The sequence below is a fragment of the Ooceraea biroi genome, chromosome 2, assembly GCF_003672135.1.
Source record: "Ooceraea biroi isolate clonal line C1 chromosome 2, Obir_v5.4, whole genome shotgun sequence".
Taxonomy (NCBI): Eukaryota; Metazoa; Arthropoda; class Insecta; order Hymenoptera; family Formicidae; genus Ooceraea; species Ooceraea biroi.
This window is the reverse complement of record NC_039507.1, coordinates 8,593,892-8,615,113: the sequence shown is the minus strand read 5'-3', so window position 1 is coordinate 8,615,113 and position 21,222 is coordinate 8,593,892. Positions and strand designations below refer to the sequence as shown.

Sequence of the window (21,222 nt, the reverse complement as noted above, 5' to 3'; positions counted from 1 at the left end):
GTTTATTTTTCTTCAGGAAATACTTGAACTCCACTTTCTTGTCATAACTTCTCGATAATTTTCTTTAATCATATGAATAATTGTGCCTTAAGTTAAAATATCGTTACAAGTTTTTCCAATATAAATGCAACGTGATTTATTATATGGAATCGTAGTCATATTAAGTTTTAGTTATGATGAATTATTATTCTGTGTTCTTGTGTACTTTCGATTTTGACTTGGAAATTGGTATCGGCTAGAAATAATACATAAATATGGATTTATATGCGTAAATATGGCAACGATCGATACCGTAGAAACAGATTGCATCCAGCGGAACGCTGAAATCATTTTATGGAGGCCGCGTTACGGTTTCTATATTTTAATTATCGCATATCCTCTTATCAGCTTTCGGGCTGTCAGTCAATCGCCAAAAAAGTTGCTATATAAAACACGCTCTCGGATCCGAGGTTAAGCATAAAAGTGATCGAAGCGCGGGATGAACGCGTGAATCTAGATTGCATTGAATCATCCATCGTGCTGTCAATAGCGATACGTGCAAACAGAATCTCTATCTTTACGCGCTAGTTAGATAAATCACATGTGAATATGAACACATAAAAAAGCTAGACAACTTCATATCATACTATCGCTATAACTCGTCTCTCAATACATTTGTTATCATCTGGAGATAATTGTAACTCAACATGTTTTTACAATTCTATATCGTCATGCATCTGTCGATATCATTCTTTACGATGTCGCAACTGCAATTGTATTATTATTATGTCTACAGAAATATTATTTTATTATAAAGAATCTCTCGCGCGTTACGCGAGAGAAACAGGAGTATACAGATACTTCGTTCACTTTTCAGTCAATACAATTTCGCCAATAAAAAGTCGCGGTTAATGAAATTGCGACGTATCATCGCGGCGGAATATAGGCGGTAGTATTTTACGTCCAATGGGAAGATCTTTTGTACTGGCGGGATATCCAGTTGAAACTGACTTTGAACTGCTGCCAGGATTTTCAATCGAGCTTGCAATCAGCAGGAATTTCTGTTTGAAGCCGCACTCGAGATCGATATAATACCGTAGTCACCGCGAGACGAATTGTTTCTTCTTAAATGGCAATAAAAATAGTTATAATTTAGACAAGCATTCAGATTTTACGAGTAAAATTGATCTCCGCGTCCATCCGTGATAACGAAAAGAGCATGACGGACATAAGATGCATTTATCCCATAACATTGTATTTTTATGGTTCTGAAAATCGTACCGTAATTTACCGTAATCAGATTAATTTCAATTAACTGCGTTAGACCGTGAGACGTGAGATTTGCATGTGTCTACTTGCAAATATGCATCGTCAAATCTTGAGCGAAGAAGGAAGGAGAAGAGAACAGTTTCGAGAAATTCAATGAGTCGCGTATTATTAATAAATAGAAATATTAATACATCGCTTATATCATATATTGGACTTCACTGCGCGCTAATTAATTCTGATTAATTAATTTGAACAATTAAATCAAAAATTTTATATTAATCATTTTATCAGACCATTCTTGCAAATTACAAATCCGATATTACTTAACTGGATCTTGATAAATAATAAATACAGCATTTTATCGTCATACATTGCCGTATTAATCACCTCATTAAAATAGAAAGAATAAGATAAATTTGCATTTATGCATATCGACGATAGATTGCAGAAGATCATTAAACTGCGATAATCGTAGAAACAATTTAATTTTTCATCCAAGTAATATCTGTAATATCCAAGTGATAACAGTAATATCTGGGTCGTGTCTTCTACAAATCTCATTTTATGCATTAAATATGATTATCAGGAACACTTCACAAAATTAGGATTCTTAAAAGTCATTTATTACTTTTTTTGTAAAATTCGCTGACTGGCATACAATTCTCGAAAAAATCTTCAACATTTTAAAGCGAATACTTGATATAAAAATCCTGATTGACATTGCATTCAGCAACGGCTATGTTGGTTTGTCATGAGTGCGACTTTCGCCACTCGTCATCCTTGATTACACTCATAACGGACATAATTTAAGTATTCGCTTCTCATTTATATTTTATCGCCGATTTAATTTTTCAGGAACTCAAGGCGAACAGCACACGTTTGTATAAGCGAGTGCTCATCTTCCTGCACGTGCGCATCTCGCGGTGGCTTCTTTCCTCTTCGTTAGAACTTAGGAGCCATCCGCAGTGCGTGACTACGAAAGTTTCTCGTATCGCGCTACCGTGACTTTTCTGGGGAAATTCTGGCAGGAGGCAACTTTCCAAGTGTGCTTTCTCTCTTTTTCTCCTCCTTTCTCTCCCGGAGAGTCTCTGCTTATATACCGTCGCGAAAATTGCCCCGAGAAAGATGCACGTAATATAAAACTTATTAATCTCGAAAGACCTTTCGCGTGGTATCATACAACGGTCGATTTAATCCCGACGCCGCTATAGTGAGGACATAGGGATAGAGACACAGGGACACGGGTCAATTTGTAAATTATCGGGCGTTAATAACAACTTTAAGGCAATTAAACCGGCAATCTCGTATCATCCACCTCGAAACTCTGGCGGTCATCATTCGTTCCCCTTCTTTTCTCTATTTCTTTCCTTTTCTTTTTCTGTTCTCGTTTCTCACGCTCGCGGTGCAGGAAAATCCGCGAAAAGCGCCGAGGCGGAGCCGCGTCTACGCGCGCGCTCGCGCGCGGCGGATCTGCGGAATTGCGCGCGGACTGAAGCGGAATCTGACGAGTTTGGGAGATCCTCGGGAACCGGCAAATCCTGTTGGCAGACAAGAGCTATCCAAGATCCGCCACCATCCATCTTCGCAGCTTCTTCGTTAGGAGAGCCGTCAGTGGCGTCTGACTGTTTAAAGAACTTTCCTGGGATGTACTGTGATTTCCGTACCTGAAACTTTTGCTTACCCCGGCGAAAAGGAGAAGCGGTACATAGGCGAACAATTCTGGACGGAGTTGTTGCCGAGTTGCCTAGGTGAAATACCTGAGGGGAAAAGAATAGAGGGTGGAGTAAAATAGGAAACAAGCGACTTCTAAATGTAAATGTCTCGCCTGATTCCACGATGTATCGACTTTCTTTCTCCATTAATTTGTCTAACAATAAGAATAAAATTTATGCCTCTCTACCAAATTGCACAAAAGTAATGCCCAACTTTGCACCATTTGGAAGAGATGTGTTATAATTACTGAAATGTATAGCGTTCTTTTTTTTGCGAATTATGTATGCGTAAATATACGACGAGCAATGTGTGAGATAACGCCTCGTACAAAAACTGGAATTTTCTCCATGAGTGAAAGCAAAAGCAAAATGGTAGAGATGATACAATTTACTCTGTCCGAATGGGCTGTTTCTGGCTTAATTTGAGCAAGTATATATATATATATATATATATATACGTCGGAAAAAGAGGCGAGTAAGGGAAAGGAAAAAGAGGGTGGAAGAAGTGCCGTTTCCAGATGTTGCCATGCAACGGTAACGAATCTAAAAAGGAAGAGACTAGACATGAAACTTGGCGAACGAATTGTCGCGCAAAATTGTCAGCATAATAATACGATGTTTGGTTAAACGTGTTAATTATTCCATTCATGTTAATGTCAAAATTTCCAATCCCTTGCAACTTGTGATTTTAAGTATCTCGTTCATTATCAATTCTTCACCAAGCGATAATTGATTGCAAATTTATAAAGCTACGATTCAATTGTGATGCTACGTTATAAATAATACGGCGGAAGTTAAATGCGTTGTTAATGCATTCGCAGATCAATACGAATAACAAAATAAATGTAAAATGAATTATTCGTCATAATTTCAATTAGTAGCAAAACACATTCTGCGATGCACAAACAACGTACGAAGACGTAAAAAGATAGCAAATCGTAATTTGCAGTATTTTTCATCGCGTTTGTTATCGCAAAAGAAACAAATTCTCGGGGGATACATTCCTGCGAGACACCCAGCGACTTGTAGATCCCGTTTCTATTCTTACGTTATCCCCTCGCGAGTGTCACTTAACGGCATCTCGCAAGTCGGTAGACGCAAGCCGGGGAACGCGATCGGGATAAAAGCGACAAAACCAGGTTTCAGCCTTGTCGCTCATTCATCCCACGGGAAGCGTGGCTTAAAAAAGAATTAAGAGCAAGAAAATGAGGTACAGAGCGGACGCCGTCGGCCGTTGCCTCAGATCCAGAGCAAAAGGAAACAAGGAGACGGTTTTGGAGGGAGAGAGGGGTGGCAGTTTAACCCGGAGATCCTCGGAAGTGCATAAGCTTTGTCGCGGAATGAGCTTCGAGCTAAGGGGACGAGTTCACCTCGACGTAGCGTGAAATAGCGGCGTAATATTGTATGATGCACGCTAACATGGTGCTATGTCATGAGCCTTTTTTTGCCTTATTGGCGTCAGGGTTATTTACAAAGCACTCGGTGAGACTTTCGTTCCATTAACGATCGAGATCGCACGCTAAGTTCGACAGCGATTGCGAAAAACTGGCGTCTTCGCGAATTCGGCGACGTAGCTTCGGTGCATCCGTCGTTCTCGGGATGGAGAGAGTTTCTCGCTCGGCTGCGCGAATTTCGGCAACGCGTTCCCTGCGTACACCGTGATACAAGGGGTTTATTGTAATTTATATAAGCCGTAGCGAGACTGATCTTAATACTCTGGCGCGTTGCACGAATACGGGAGAGCCCGCTATTAATTTCCCAGCCTTATGAGGTAGAACAGTACCGACTGCCGCTTCCTTAATATCAAATTTTAGCCGTCATTCTACAGATACAGATGCAATTTTCTCCCCGGAAAACAAATGGCGCGCGAGTGCGCGATGCACTAATGCAGAAATATTTCAATACGCGGAAATGCGGCGCGAGGAACGCGTTCGCGAACGGCCATTTCCCGGTTTTACGGAGTCGTGCCGGAGGTACGTTAAGCGATGGAATTTTCAACGTGAAAGCTGTGCTCAACTTTTTGCTTGTCGACGTCAGGTCATGGAGATTTTGGTAGATTAAAACGCTGACTTGCGTACATATCCGACCCGCGGCTGTTTCATAAAGTTTTCAGATGCTCCCGGAAGGGAGCAATCATTACCGTAACGTTAGATCGTCAGACGAAAGTATTTCATCGCTGGAATCGCACATAAACGCGGACGGGAATACGGTATGCTTTTGCAACGCCGTACAATAATCTCTGGCGGAAAAACGCAAGCGGCGCGGCTGAGTGTACTTTTCCTAAGTTATTAAATTCCACGCGGAAATGTTCGATTACTCGCGCAATTTGCGTTACCGCGCCCCCCCCTTTCACTTATCCCTTTGCCGCTCGCGCGTCGGAACGATAATATTATATTAAACTCAACGACGCAAATTTGCGGATTTCCGGTTGCGAGGTAATTTCGACGCGATGGCGCGTACTCGGTTAACCGCGGGAGTCACGATTCACGTGCGTTTAAATATTTGTCCTCTCCTCTTGTTCTCAGGTAGCGTGGATCCACGTGGGTCGTCAGATGCTGCTCACCGTTCACAAACACGTGGTCGTGAAAGTGCCCAGGTTTTCCGTGTCGCATGATAACCAGAAGACATGGTTGCTACATATCAGCAGCGTGCAACAGGACGATCGGGGTTATTACATGTGCCAAGTGAATACCAACCCCATGATAAGCCAAGTGGGCTTCCTTCAAGTCGTAGGTAAATATCGCTTCACGAAACGTAACTTGCCGTAAGCAACGAAACACACATCTGCGTGTTGCAGTAGTAAATGCATAATAAAATAACGGAGAACGCACAAGCAACGGAACAAAAATTCACGGTGCACGGTGGGACATTATGCAGTAATAATCACGCGTGTAGTTTGATTCAGAGTTACTTTGTTTGATTTAATTGTCGCAGCCAGCGCACATGCGACGAGCGGTTTAATTTAATTTAATGTTACATTACGCGAAATAAACGCGCGCGTGTTGTGAAATTTGCATTAAAAGCAGCATCCAACAAACGCAGTTAGTTATACGTATGTACAGGTGTTAGTTGTGCTATATTGCGCTGAATTTCAAATAAAAAAAAGGAATTCTGCCGCGCGCGTGTTCCAGTGCCACCGAATATATTGGACTCTCTTTCCACTGAGAGCACCGTGGCAGTGCGAGAACATCAGAATATTACTCTCACGTGCAAGGCTGATGGTTATCCACCACCGAAATTGATGTGGAAGCGAGAGGATGGCCAAATGATAAGCGTCAGCAAAGCTAAAAAAGGTACGTCAAGTCTTCTCTTATTTCTTCCGTGCCTTTATAATGTGCGAATATACAGTCTCGATTAACTGCGCACGTAGCATATCGGAAATCTATCCTGCACGCGACTGACTTGACATTTCAGCATTGTTTTTGTGCTGTCTATTTAATTGTTCTCACGCGAAGATATGTGACGTTATCGTATCATGAAATAATCTTGGAGAAAGAAAGCGAGAAATGTTTTATTATTTTCTTTATTTTTATTCTCGAGTATTTTTATATCGGTACATGTTGGAGTTGGTTTTTAATTTTCACTGAAATAAAATAACATGAAATCTCGAATAATTTTTCAATGACCTACTATTATTTTTTACACAAGTGTCTACTAAATTTAAAGTCTGATATATATAGCTGTCTGATATATATCAGACTTTAAATTTAGAAGCAGTATACGCTGCTTCTGTCTTTCGTAATTCTTTATAACATTACTTGTAACACAAATAATAAACAAATGTTCTTCGACCACCACTGGCTAAAAATATATTTATAACGCACAACGTTTCGGCTTAATTTGAAGCCCTTCTCAAGTGCAAACCAATTAACATCATCCGTCTTGATGTGACACCATAATTAGGTCCAGGTGTGTGATATCATTAACCAAGTATTTATAACCGCCAGGAAATAATGAATACAAATAATAAACAAATTGATTACTTGTAACATTACTTGTATATGATGATGGATACGTACATACATTTAACATTGAACGTTTAACATCGACATTTCGCGCCGAATTACACATGTGTTCCGAGCGTTTGGAGAATTTCCTTTGTGCGCTTTGCGTATAGGAACATGGAAAACGATTCCGCGAGTTTTCCCTTACGAGGTCTCGAGATCTCCTGTCTACGCGAATTGAAACTTCGAAGCACTTTTACAAGGGGAAACGGACGTATTTGTAATGCAGCCGAAGTTCAGCGGCGGAAAGTAATTTTTGGTATGAGGATGTTCCTTTTCCGTACGTTTTTCTTCGAGCCGGGCCGAGTCCCACGAGTCTTGGCGGTATCGACGTCTCGTCCCGGTAATGGATCCGTAGATGTTCACTAGAATTGAAGAAATTCCAAGTAAATTTTCATCAATTACTTGCCGGCAGTCCGGCAAAGTGCGTCGAGAAACGTGGAATAAATCAGGCGAAGCCACATAAACGTCTAATCGATGTAACGATTTCGTATTTTCCCGCTAATCCGATTTGCCGGGAAAGTTTGCCAGTTTGATCACGTTTCCCGCGGAGACGCCTGCACGCAGGTGGATGGCGGAAAATATCGTGGAAAATATCTAGTTGTTCATCGGAGGTAGACGGCTATATTATTTAGCTGGATGCAGCCGCATGAATTCGTAAAACGGCGCCGAAGTGGGCGCGAAGCGCGTTATGCGACACTCAAACGTTGATCTCTCGGCGAACATGTTCGTGTGTTTCAAAAATAGATAAATAAATGCTCGTCGAATAAATCCTTAACGCGGATAAATCCGAAAGCGCTTGCCTCGTCGCAGTCGGCAGCGTTGCAAGTGGTTTACGAACCTTTGCCTCGGATAAATTCGAGTCCGCGATACAAAGCACGGATCACGCGCGGTAATACTTTTTATAACAAGGTTTTATTAGGTTCCCGATAATTACTCGCTTGCGTGCTCTTGCTATCGGGCGATGGCGCTTTTCCGTTATGCTTTCGTGATTAATGTAAACCTTCATAAAAATTTACAAGAAGGATATATGTATCAGTCTCATCAGAGCTTATCACGACGACTCGCGAGCTCTTTTATTTTCCCTTTATTTATCCACTATTTTATTGCATTCTTTTTATCCACTATTTTATCGTGCATACTGTTATACATGTAAATCTCACTTTATCTCGAATATCGTATTAATTTCAGACGCACCGAACTGAACTAGTGACCTTTAGGTTGCGGCATTATTTAAGTGATGAGAATATATATAGCAATCCGTTAAAAAAAAATTTTAAACACGTCAAGTGTAGTCCGTATTTTAATTAAAGAACACATAGGCACCTGTTTTCGACGTGCGTGAGCGATGCCTGAGATCCTGCGGAATATCGTTACGAAAATTAAATTCCTCCTTTGAAATTGATCTTTTTACCGCGCGAGATTCCAATTATAATGTTATCGTTCGTTGCGAGAGAGAAGTAATTTATTATCGGGGTCATACGAGGACGAACTCGAATCAGTCAGGATTCAATGGAGACGCGAAAAATCGCGGGTGCAATAAATCGCGACGACGAGGCGGCCCAGGAAAAAAACCACGTTTATCCGATATCTGCGTTATGCCGATCTCTCGCACGGCGAACGCGCGTCATGTCGTTATCGTCTTTGCGCTTTCAGCTCCGGGATAGAGAGCCACAAACTGCACACGCGCCACACCGAGAGGTGCCCAGGGGGTGCGATGCGCTCACGGTAAAGCAATAAAGTGCGATAAACTGCGTAAGTTTCCGCCCGCCGTCGCGCTATTAGCAATGCAATTATCGCCCGGTCTCTCTGGCAGCCGATGGGCGCATCCGGCGCGTCCTCCTGCGCTCTCCTCTTCGTGCTCGAAATGCATGAAATTTCGCCATTTAATGATCGCACACGTGTGGTTTTTGTTTCCCGACGTTGAATCCAGATTGATCGAACTGACGCTTTTTCACATTTGCGATTTTCCGAATTTTTGCATTACATCGCGACGCCCCGCGCGGCGCGAGAGGCGCGAGAGAGTGAGCGATACCAGCGCGACGGTTGTCCGAATTAATTGACAGCGCAATTTTCGAGAAGAGGCCTCTTTGCACGCTACGTTGAAATGATTCATTGTACTCGACAACAACGCCGATTCGTTGATCGCGAGCGCATTATGTTACCCCTTCGCGAAAGCGAAACCCGTGCCGGCGGGAAACCTTCAATAACCCCGATTCGCGCATTATTGCACAATCAAGTGCGATAAACTCCACGGACTCGCCGTGGTGAGTACCTAATGCAATTATGCGTTTTCGCGATTCCGCATATCGTCTGCATCGATATTGCGCGCGTTCTCTGCGTTTCTCGCCTAGAATCGCGAGAAAACGACGATTTCGACGTAACATACAACGACAGGTATTCTTCGTTGAACATGCTGCCATCGAAAATTCATACGACCGGAAGAAGAACAGCAATCGTTAAAACGCACGAGTTACGCGCGCGCGGCCGCTCGCTCTCGCGCCGCACTGAATTCCCCGGTGGGTCGCGCGGCCGCGAGTTAATGCTGCGAGGTGCGATAAATTGTATAATGCAATTGTTGGTTCGCGCACAATTCTATCTACCAATCTGCGATCCGCGATCCGGCGATTCCCCGCGCATAAACGCGCTGCCGGCCGCACCGGCGAAAATCGTGACGATCATCGTTCAGCGAAATTCGCGCGAATGGACCTATTGAGATTGCACGCTCACGCGGATCAGCCCAATTGGCTTAAGAGTTATCAGACGTTTAAAAGTGGTAGGCCGTGCGTGTGTACCGCTTAAAAATAGATCAATCGAGAATCGATCCGCGTATTAGGAACGTACACGCACACGAGCGAGGCGCGCTGGCGATACCGATAATTCTGCGCTCATATATTCAGGCAATATAAAATTGCATCGTTCCGTTTCATTTGAAGCTTAATCCCGAAATGCTCGCCGCGGCTATCGGTAACTGCGGTGCAGTTCGAAACCCGAGATAATCTCTTGTTCCCGTGTATATTTCTCATAATTAATGTAAATAAGAGTTATATGAATTGTTAATATCCCGAACTGCTAAATCCTATGTATGGATATTATATTTATAAACTCTTGATATTACGTGCAACGTGTTATATCAATATTAATGCCTTTTAGCAAAAATATTCCGTGGAAATTTTTCAGTATCAATAATTCCATTATCGATGATTTCCTGGCAAAAGGAGTGCCGCAGTATTTGGATTGTGTTATTTACACGTTCGGATATAACATGTAAATTCTCATAAAAGTTTCAAATAATTAAAGTTGTTAGAAATTCGTGCCCTTTCTCTAGAAAGATTCGAATACACTAAAATTTAAGACACTCAAATTTTCATTTACTTTCTTTTGGATACTCGCTTAAGGACCAATTAAGATTACGCGATTTCGTGACCAAAGCGCGTTGCCACGAAGGGGAAACAAAAGAGTAAGGGCACCGCAAGGAAAACACGGGGCTGGCGAGGGGGTACATCGATGCAAACAGCGGATTAGCCGGCGGGGGATTTATGTTAGCGGGGAAAGCTATCCTCGTAAAGCACGGGACGGAAGGCTTTTTGCTCTCCGGGACTCCGGCGCTTCTTAAATATTGTAGAGATTAATCAACTCTCTCTCTCTCTCTCTCTCTCTCGCAGCCTTTCACGGAGCTCGCGCGAGGCAAGCGGCCTCCAACTCGGGGTTACGCGAAGGGGAGGACGTCCGTCAGCGCGACGGACGGTCGAGTCCGAGGGTGGTGTGTGCAGAGAGAAAGAGAGAGATGGATTAATGCAGAGAGATAGAGAGAGAGGGGGGGACACCGAGGGTGCAAGCGTGCGCCTGCGGGCGGGTGTGAGAGCGGTGGCTCGAAAATTATGCGCATACACGGCACGTCTATGAAATATGCACTGGCTACTAAAGATACGCGGCGGTCTCCTTCAGCGTGATTCCGACACGGAATTAAAAGGGTCTCCCGCCGCTGCTGTTCCTGTGGTCGTCGTCGTCGCTGGTGTCGGCGTTGCTGCTGCGGCTGCTACTACTGCTACTGTTGCTGCTGCTGTCGCTGCCGCTGCTGCTACGGAAGAACGCGTCTATGAGAGGCTTAGGGGCTGAGGCGGTAAAGCTTCGCGCGGTTAATTTCTTAGGGGGATTTTGTCCCGTTCGCTGCTCGGCGCGTACGCGGACGTATTATTGGGGGTGCTTGCGAAGCGAGCTTAGGTTTCCCCAATTATATAATAACATTTGAAAAGACTAAACTTCTCGTAAATTCCAGCCTGAGAGAGCGTTGGAAAAGCGTAAGATTAAATGCGCATGAGAATTTAGGAATGGTATTTGTGGCGGTAACAATTATCTGTCAGATTATATGAGCGAGGTCGAAATCTGCGAAAATCATTCCCCATCGCGTTACTCATTTATACGGCAGCGTCTCAATTATCGACGAGTATCTAGGGCACGACCGGCAGCTGCAAATAATCTAATCCGCGATTATATATAAGTTCGCGAGTTCAGTTCAATATTTCATCTATAATTTCGCCCTCTCTCTCTCTCTCACACACGCCGAACAGAGGGAGGGAGGAGTTTACGAGTAATAAACGTTAATAGCGTATGCGCGCGCCTCTCCAACTACACTCCTATATCCTTATAATCCTTCGCGGTATTCATTTTTAACGATGTAACGCACTTTACGCTAATTAAACGCGCTCGCGTCCTAGCTTTGTGCTTAAAATCCCGTCGCATCCTGTCCTGTGAATTTCCTCCTGAAAAACAACGATGGACTGTTATTCCCTTAATACCGGTAACATAATAGGTTAAATACAGGTATAATTTAGGCGGGACAGAAGGATTGCGAGCTAAGGGCGTACTCCGCGTTCTTTGCATCCGCGTATATTGCACCGCAATGCACCATAGAATAGCCTCGGCGGCTCCGGTCTAGTCACGATTATAAATTGCTCGGAACAGCTTTCGGGCTATTCATTTCGTCTTGTCAGCAATTAGCCTCTGCGTAACTCGAACGATTCTGACAAGATAGCAACCAATGAAGCAAAGTGGATGATCAATGATATGCTGTTATTAAACAGCAAATATTTAAATATTGCCAAGCAATAAATATTCATAACACGTACTATCAAATAAATTTAATATCGAATATTAAAGATATCTTTTCTTTGCCATCTTGCTCCGCAAAGTAATATAAGTTCTAGAATCAAGCTACCTGAAAATTTCTTTCCTTTTTGTGATTTAGAAAATGTAGCTTTCATAAAAATATATACAAAAAGTTTTAGCAATGAAAAAAATAGTACGGTCTCAATGAGAAATATATTGCGTGTATACACGCAATATATTTCTCATTGAGACCGTACTATTTTTTTCATTGCTAAAACTTTTTGTATATATTTTTATGAAAGCTACATTTTCTAAATGATATATATCACTGAAATACACATGATCTATATCACCACCACCAAGAAATAACTAATTTGTTAAGGGAGAAATTAACTAGCGTCACGAATATGGCTATTTTTTTTTCATTTCGCATTACATTCTTGTTTTGCAAACGTGACGGATAACTACATTCCCTACTGTATAATACTGTATAATACTAGCATAAGCGCAGCATTCGATTACGCGAACGATTAATGCTGCCGCGTAACGATTAGTGCGTGTTGCGTAACACGGAATCTCCCGGAGATATTATTACAATGTACCGCGTGCATCCATCAGCAAATAACAGGGAGCACGAACGAGCAACCCCCCAGGATGTCACGATCAAAAACGACAATCTAGCTCGTCCGCACCGACGTCGTGCTGTGCGTCGAGATCGAGTTATCGGACTTCGTATCCACTTTCGGGGGGTGCATCGGTAACTTTTAACGAGCGCTCAAGTTCGGGGACACACACACGTTCCGACGACAGCGACGCGTCACGAGGGAGATGCTGCGCACACCAATGCTATTTCTATAGCCACGTACATGTAGCAGGATGTCTCGTTCACCACTCCAACTTTTATTACGCTACGATACGCACGTTACCATCCATAACGCGTGGGATTTATATTTTCTAATAATCATTAAAATTGTATTGTCCGAGAACGATCTTAGAAAGAAATTGTCTACTGGAAATGAGAGATTTTAATATCTATTAATTTATATTATTTTATTAACTATTGGGTCGTCCGGAAAGTTCGTGCCGATTTTTAATAGATGGCGTTGGAACATGTCTGAATATATCAATGTTATTGAAAACATACGATGTATATACATATGCTTAAAGGTGACATTTCAACGCATCTTTAGGAAAAAAGTTGTTTCAGATAAATTGATTCGTGTCAGTTTTGTACTCTTTTGAAGATGGAAGAAAACAAAGAACATTTTAGACACTTGATGCTTTTCTATTACCGGAAAGGCAAAAATGCCTCACAAGCAACAAATTCGATATGTTCTGTTTACGGAGAAGGCGCTTTAGCTGAAAGAACCGTACGTAAGTGGTTCGCTAAGTTTAGAGCTGGTGATTTTAACCTTAAAGACCAAGAACGCTCGGGCAGACCCTCTACTACTGATGATGACCAACTCAAGACACTGATCGAGAATAACCCGCGCTACACGACACGTGAATTAGCAGAGATACTGAAAATATCGAAAACCACTGTCCACGATCATGTAGTGAAGCTTGGTTACGTAAGTCGCTATGATGTATGGGTTCCGCATAATTTGGCCGAAAAAAATTTAATGGATCGCATTTCCATCTGCGACTCGCTGTACAAGCGCAACGAAAACGTACCATTTTTGAAGCAATTAGTGATGGGTGACGAAAAATGGATCATTTACAACAATGTAGAACGAAAAAGATCCTGGGGTAAGCGAAATGAACCAGCATTAACCACTCCGAAAGCTGGTCTTCATCCAAAAAAAGTCATGCTCTGTGTCTAGTGGGATTGGAAAGGAATCCTATATTATGAGCTCCTACCACACAACCAAACGATAAATGCAGATAAGTACTGCTCGCAACTGGACGAATTAAGGGGGGAGCCTGCTTTAGAACGCTGAAAATAAGATATATTTTACGAATTGTTTTTGGAGAAACTATACAGCGGATCATTATAAAACTTTGATGCATTTATTAGTACATGTTTAAAGATAAAAAAAATTATTTTTTGATTTGAATATATCGCTTGTAGAGGTCGTCCTGGAGAAATCTTAATGCAGCCGCGTCGCCGGCATTGCAAATTGCTGAGCATTCTCCTGCCTCCAAATTTCGTCTAAACTGAAAAATTGAAATATGTTCTCGTTATTTATGAATTCCCATCGTCGATGAACCAAAGAGAGAAGAAAAAAGTTGAAAAGTGCCAAAATGGTGGAGCTTAGAACACAAAAGTACGATTTTTAGGCAAAGTTGTTGAACTTTTTCATGCAAAAGTAATTGTTTAACTTAATGTTTTTATGAATATTAAAGGTTCATCGACGATGGGAATTCATAAATAACAAGAAAATATTTCAATTTTTCAGTTTGGATGAAATTTGGAGGCAGGAGAATGCTCACCAATTTACAATGCCGGCTGCACTAAGATGCCTCCAGGACGACCTCTACAGGCGATATATTCAAATAAAAAAATAATTTTTTTTATCTTTAAACATGTACTAATAAATGCATCAAAGTTTTATAATGATCCGCTGTATAGTTTCTCCGAAAAAATTCGTAAAATTATACCTTATTTTCAATGTTCTAAAGCAGGCTCCCCCCTTAAAGACAGCGATTCAGAAAAACGTCCAGAATTAGCTAATAGGAAGGGCGTCGTGTTCCATCAGGACAATGCCAGACCTCATGTTTCTTTGACTACCCGACAAAAATTGTTGGAGTTTGGCTGGGATGTGCTACCTCACCCACCGTATTCACCAGACATTGCACCTTCAGACTTTCACTTATTTAGGTCTTTGCAAAATTCTCTTAGCGGCAAGAACTTCAACTCTTTGATCGACATAAAAAACCACCTTGAGAAGTTTTTCGCCGAGAAACCTAAGAAGTTCTGGGAGAATGAAATCTTCCAGTTGCGTGAAAGATGGACAAAGGTTGTGAAACAAAACGGTGCATACATAAGACAATAAATATTTATCGACATAACAAAATGTTGCCTTTGAATTTTCCTTCAAAATCGGCACGAACTTTCCGGACGACCCAATATATATAGTAGGACTTTTTAATTTTATTTGTATCATATGGTATTTATATAACATATAGTATTTAGTTAGTTCTATGATTTATATAATTAATAGTATAATAATATCGATACGTTTCACATAAGTACATTAGGAGATAACTGAGAAGAATATTTAATAATGTAACTTTGGTTTACTCAAATGTGACAATGATCAGAAGATGTGTGGAAATTCATTGAACTATTCGTCGCATCAAAACGCAGTCGTGACTACTTCTCGCCTGACAGGAGATAATAGAGTTCTCAATTAGCAAAGCTAATTGACTTGATATTACCCATAAAGCATTCATTGTTAAAGGATACTGTGGTCTCTCACCCCTAGAGGCACTTTGTACACATTCGTGCGCGCACGCTCGCACACGCGCTTACGTTACGCGTATCTAACGGCGGCTTCATGGTTTGCGCACGCTTCGTTTTCGAGCTTGTGTAAGTGCCGCGAAGTTGCAGTAGGGTATATGAGGGTGCTCGTTACGTTATCCCGGGGATTTCCACATTGTCGAGCCACGCCAAAGTGCCAGTCGCAGTGAGAGACAAGACAAGCTATATCGGCACTTTGTCCAGCTCGGGGCAAAACCAAAGTTCCTGCCACCGCGCCGGGGTATCGACGAAGATGTGGGGACTCGCTAATGGGATTGTTAAGGATAGATTGAATCCGGAATTTCGGAACGAAGTCCCCGTGTTCGTACGCGCGCGAGCGTGCACGTACGCGCGATTGACGCGGCTCCATGCCGACGTGCTGATCTCGCATTTAATTTCATCACGTTAATTCGACCGTGCGCGAGAAGTAATTACTGAAATAGCGAGTCATGTGGATTAGCCGAGATTCACGGGTTTTACAGATTCTGCGGGTCTTACACAGTTAAACTTGACAGCTGTTCAACTTTTGTTCAGCGCACGCTGATATGCTAAGATTCGTTCGCGAGATGCGCTACGTACGTGCGAAGCGGTAAAGGACAATTTTAAACAATTTTTTAGGAATGAGAAAGTGCCGAATTTTTTTTCCGTTTTAAGGCTGAGCGTGCGAGTAGAGAGACATGAACTAAGTTTCAATTAGTAGAGATTGCTTCGACAAAAGAAATGTGGCAATGAAAAGTAGACTTGACTGAAGTGTCTCGTTAGCAAGATTGCACTTCCCTGCTTGCTTTTTGAGGCCACGCACGCCGATCGTCCAACTGGTCGTTATCTCGAAATCTACACCCTCAGAAAGGATTTCTGATAACAAGACGAAAAATATTCTTGACTAATTTAATCGTATTACAAGTATAAAAAATATGAAAATAAAACAATTTTTAATTTAAATCAGTAATTTCTATTCTTCTCTCTCGAATTAAATAAGATTGTCTTACTGTCTTGAGACAAGAGTAACATGTACAAATTTGTGCTTATATATTCTTGTATGTAGAATAATTTGATATTAGCGCCACTTTACAGTAGGCTTTGTCGATGTCGACGCATCATTTTCTCACAGTCGCTCGTCGACTCGGCGCTTCTGCGTCCTTTATTCCGATAAAACGGCCAATATTTATGTGTTGCAATCGAAAATCGGGAAAGTGTTTCTGTTATTTACAATGCAAGAAATATTAAAAGATATGGAAATGTAAGTAAGTATATACAATATACTTACTTGAGAAATAAGATTCGAGATAAGACATTTCCATATCTTTTGCACTTATTCATTGTAAATAACAGAAACACTTTCCCGATTTTCGATTGCAACACATAAATATTGGCCGTTTTGTGCAGATTCCACAAATTCTCTTATTACAAGTTACAAGAATAGAATAAGATGTCTTTTGGTACTCACAATATTCTTAAATCAAGAATATTTTGAACTTGCTAGAAATTTTTATTTAAATCCTTCTGAGAAAATTAATGAGATAGCACCAAGATTACTTTAATCTAGATTTTCGAATTTTCTATTCAAGATTAAAATATGCTTCTTTTCAATAATAAATATGATTGTCGCTATAGCGATCTTATTTTATGATAGATTAAAGAGTAATAGCATTAAGTCCAGAAATCTTTTCTGTGGGTGTAAGCAAACAGGATCAGGTCTTCCTCTTATCAGTGGATTACCTCATTTCGGACATAGTGTACAGTTCAAACCGGCGAGAATCTTCAATGTGATCGCGTTCCTCACTTCAGGCTTTGCCATTCCATTTTTCTTTCTTTTCTTTTTTTAAAACCCGTTCGTCAGGTTGCTCTTTAAGATTGCGTGCGTAACTTTTTCGTCGTTGTCGTCGTCGTCGTCGTCTACGTTAACATTGAGACCGTGCTCTGCCTGTATGCCGTCGAGGTGCGCGCAAGCACGAGCGACATCCACATCCAGAAAGTTGAGAGGAGAAATACGTTGCCCCCGCGGGACCATACTTTTTGCACGCGCGGAATGCAATTCGACGTGCTTCCTGTTTACAAGGCACTCGGGCACGCGAAGAAGGCACCCGGAGTTTCCTTGCACGCTTCACCGGCGTAATTCGATTAATCTCGCGAAATAGCGGTCGACGCTTCCTATCCCGGCTCGAGCGCTTCACTCGGAAGCATAGTTTCCCGTGTTATTCAGGGAGCGCGATGGAACCGCCGCGGCTGATAGGCGGAACCGTGCTTCAGCTTAAGCCCGTGCTTGAGTTTCGAATTCCGACCGATCGGGATCGTCCGACATTAATGTGCCAGATGGACGATTCTGTTCGAGGATGTTTACTCCCGTTCGAGATGATGCTGGAATTCTGACGATCGCGTGGAACCGCAATTGGGATGGCTGCGCCTTCGCGTCGGTTGCAAGGAAACGTCGGAGGATGTCTCCTATAGCGATGTGTTCTCCGGGCGTTTCGAAACGCGTGAGAACCCGATGTTCTTTCGCGATCCGGAGGGAGTAATACGAGGCAACGATTGTTATTTTGCGCCCTGTTTTGTGTCACAGAAGTTTCGGCGCGGAGACCTCTCTCGGGAGAACCCTGATGGAATTGCCATGACGGCAAAAATCGCTAAGCTCGAGAGATGCAATGCAGCATATTGATCTCGACGGAACTAAACGATTGCGCATAGCAAATGATGAGGGGAGAGACTCGGAGAATTCCAATGAAAGCTTTGCGGCATCAAGTTGCAACGTACATTATATAATAATAATTGGGCAGCAAACTTATCCGACGAAAATGTTAATTACGCCCAGAATACATTTGAATGCGCTTATTAATTATAAATAACGATGAAAGCCCGAGTAACATTAATCATTAAATTACCTGCTCAATCTCTCGAGGCATCTCTCGAATCCGGCTGAAATCTACTCAATTAGACATTGCAATTGTGAAACGTCATCGGCTGCTAGGTGCATCCCCCTAGTGAACCGCCGCTAGAGACGTTTCGGTCTGAAGGCCAAAACCGCGGCAGCTTCCTGACCGTAACACGGCGGTTGGTCCTCGCGCACGTTTCTCATGGGTTAATGTCGGCGCCATCTGGGACACGTTGACATCCGGACGCTCGACGTTCTCCCCCGGGACGTGGCAGCGGTGTTACGTGGACCAGTTTTAATCCATCGAGTTTTACGGCGAAATTGGGTCCTTCAGGACTTCCGACGTGTCCCCGGCTTGATTATTGAATGCAGTCGCGTGCGGAAATCGCGAAAGAGAATATCAACTGTAGGATGGTTCTTTTAATCAGTTTGCGCTATGCGATCCATTCTTCCAAACTGAAAATAGAATACAAGCGCACATCCATAATACAGTAAGCACATTGAGAAAAATGTACATCGGATAAACCGAAATAATGTTTCCGATGGTTAATGTTGTTTTCCGATTAAATGCTGGATACCTTCATCGGATATGTCTGATCACGTTCTTCACCGAATATACAATTTAAGCGGATATATCCGTTTGTTACTGTGCAATTGGATTATCCGATTAGATAGGCCATGATATTTTTCTCAGTGTACAATCGAATGTTATTTCTATTGAATATTATAATTAGTTATTAATTAATAAGTTGCGCCAGACATTAATACAATACAGAATAAAACGTGCGTTTCTTTAAAATATTAAATGAAAAGAAGATGCATAATTGAGATCATCTCCAAGTTCGTCGTACAGACGATTACATCAATTAATTATCAGTTGTAATCACCTAACTACTATAGTATAATTTAAATAATGGTAACATCATATACGTATACTCGCAGCAACACCTCGATAACTGAATCATCGTTATCACAAGCGACTGCATGATCTAGTTATAAAACAGTTGGTGGCACGCTGTAGATCGTGGATCCCAGACTGCGTTCGCCGGGGTCGTGCGAGGAGAGTCAATTGCCGGCAAGCCGGAAAATTAATCGCTCGGTTGCCACTCGGAACGGGGTTTATAACCGTGCTCCGGCTAATCGTACTATCCGACTATCCTTCGGTACATCCTAACGCCGATGGTCGGCCGCTGCACTAGCCGATACATCGTCTTGCATCCGGATCGATCCTTGTAATCGTCGAAATGTGTTACGTTGGTTTACTGCCGCCGAATACCAAATAGGAGAGCGTTGGATCACTCGAAAGCCATTTGCGTTCAGACGACCGTACGAGCATGCCAGCGAAATCGACACGCAATTCTCCGCCGTCGCTGAATTGATTGTACTTTGAGAAACTTTTGAGAGACCATGCGTTTCTTACGATTATTCTTCTACGAATCGATTCACCGAAATTTAATGTATCTGCCGATGCTTGCCCGGCGTTTATTTATTTATCTTTGGCGCATCTAAATGTAGCGGGCGGATGCGTTGCCTGTATTTGCGACGATGTGTTATATTTAAGACAGCACGCTATTCGAACAAACAGCGCCGTTTCATCGTTGATAAATACACGTTCGAGATATTTGCGTATGCGACATGGCCTCACCGCCGCTATTTGTTGAGGCATGCGCAACGGAAAATATTTACGGCCAAAATATTTGCGATTTTTGACCCGTGATTTTGTTTGTCCAAACTGCGCAATAAATAATCACCGATAACGTTCTCGTGTCATCGAGATGATGACGCCCATCCAAGTCACTCGGACGCTCAATTCCGCCTCTGGCGGAATATATCTCCTCTACATTGACGTTCCCGAAGCGAAGAATGATGACGATAAGGAAGATTTTAAATCATCCTGAAAGCATCCCCCGCGTCGTAAAACATCGCGAGCCCGCACGCGTCAATTTGCAGCGTCGAGCTGCAAAACCACATCCTCGTCGTCGTCGTGCTCACCGTTTGCATTTTGATGATGGATCGCAAACACTCGTGATAAGCAAACATTTTCCACGGTTTCTGTTATCCGCATCGTTGACCGGACGAATTCCGGACGCGTACGCATATTTCGCATAATTATGCGCGAAATTGTCGCTCGGCGGGTACGCGGGCTTGCCAGAAAGATATCGTAAACGATTTCTGGCATTTCAGGCAGCAGTACTAATTGCACAATTTTATTGGAGCACAGTACCGCGGATCACGCGACGGAGGAACTTTTTAATTAGCGGCAATTACTCTCAAGTCACACCGTCGAGCAATCGACCGATCATTTCACCTGCAATTACTGCTAGCTGACATTGTAAATTTTCGCTGCCGTAATAATTCAAATTTCACTGTTTTTCCTCCTCTTTTTTTACGTTTTCGCGCCTAAAGATTCTTCAACGACTGAGTGACGTTTCCGCGCAACCCTCCTCGCGCCGAAAGTCTCAGCGCGAACATGCGTTCGAGTAAATGGCTTATTTATAATTCCGCTATCCACGGGGTTATAATTTTGTCGTTTTACTGGTTTGTTACACGCAGTTTCATCATGGTCCATCGTCTTTGTCCGATCCTCCGAGCCTTTCATATTCCCCTGTCTCCATCTCTCCCGCTATGTCTTCCGACCCCCGCGCTTCACCCGTTTTCGCACTTCATCCCCCGCCCGTGCTCGCCCGTGGATGTCGTCGTCCCGCTCGCGTGCGCGCGTCGTCGCACCGCAGGATCGTAAAAGGCCGGAATTTCTGTTCAAACATCTGCAAAGCCGCGCTCCGGGGCATCTGAGCCCCTCTAAAGCTTCATACAAAT

General features: G+C 42.6%; 1 protein-coding gene across 9 annotated transcripts in view; it reads left to right on the top strand.

Annotated features, from left to right (window-relative positions):
- LOC105276811 (lachesin) overlaps window positions 1-21,222 on the top strand; it is a 278,627-nt gene that overhangs the window by 171,845 nt on the left and 85,560 nt on the right. For all 9 annotated transcript variants that reach the window (XM_020030837.2, XM_011334738.3, XM_011334737.3 and 6 more), the window contains 2 exons: window positions 5,486-5,693; window positions 6,092-6,253. In XM_020030837.2, coding sequence (XP_019886396.1) covers window positions 5,486-5,693; window positions 6,092-6,253 — 370 coding nt within the window. The remainder of the gene's footprint in view (window positions 1-5,485; window positions 5,694-6,091; window positions 6,254-21,222) is intronic.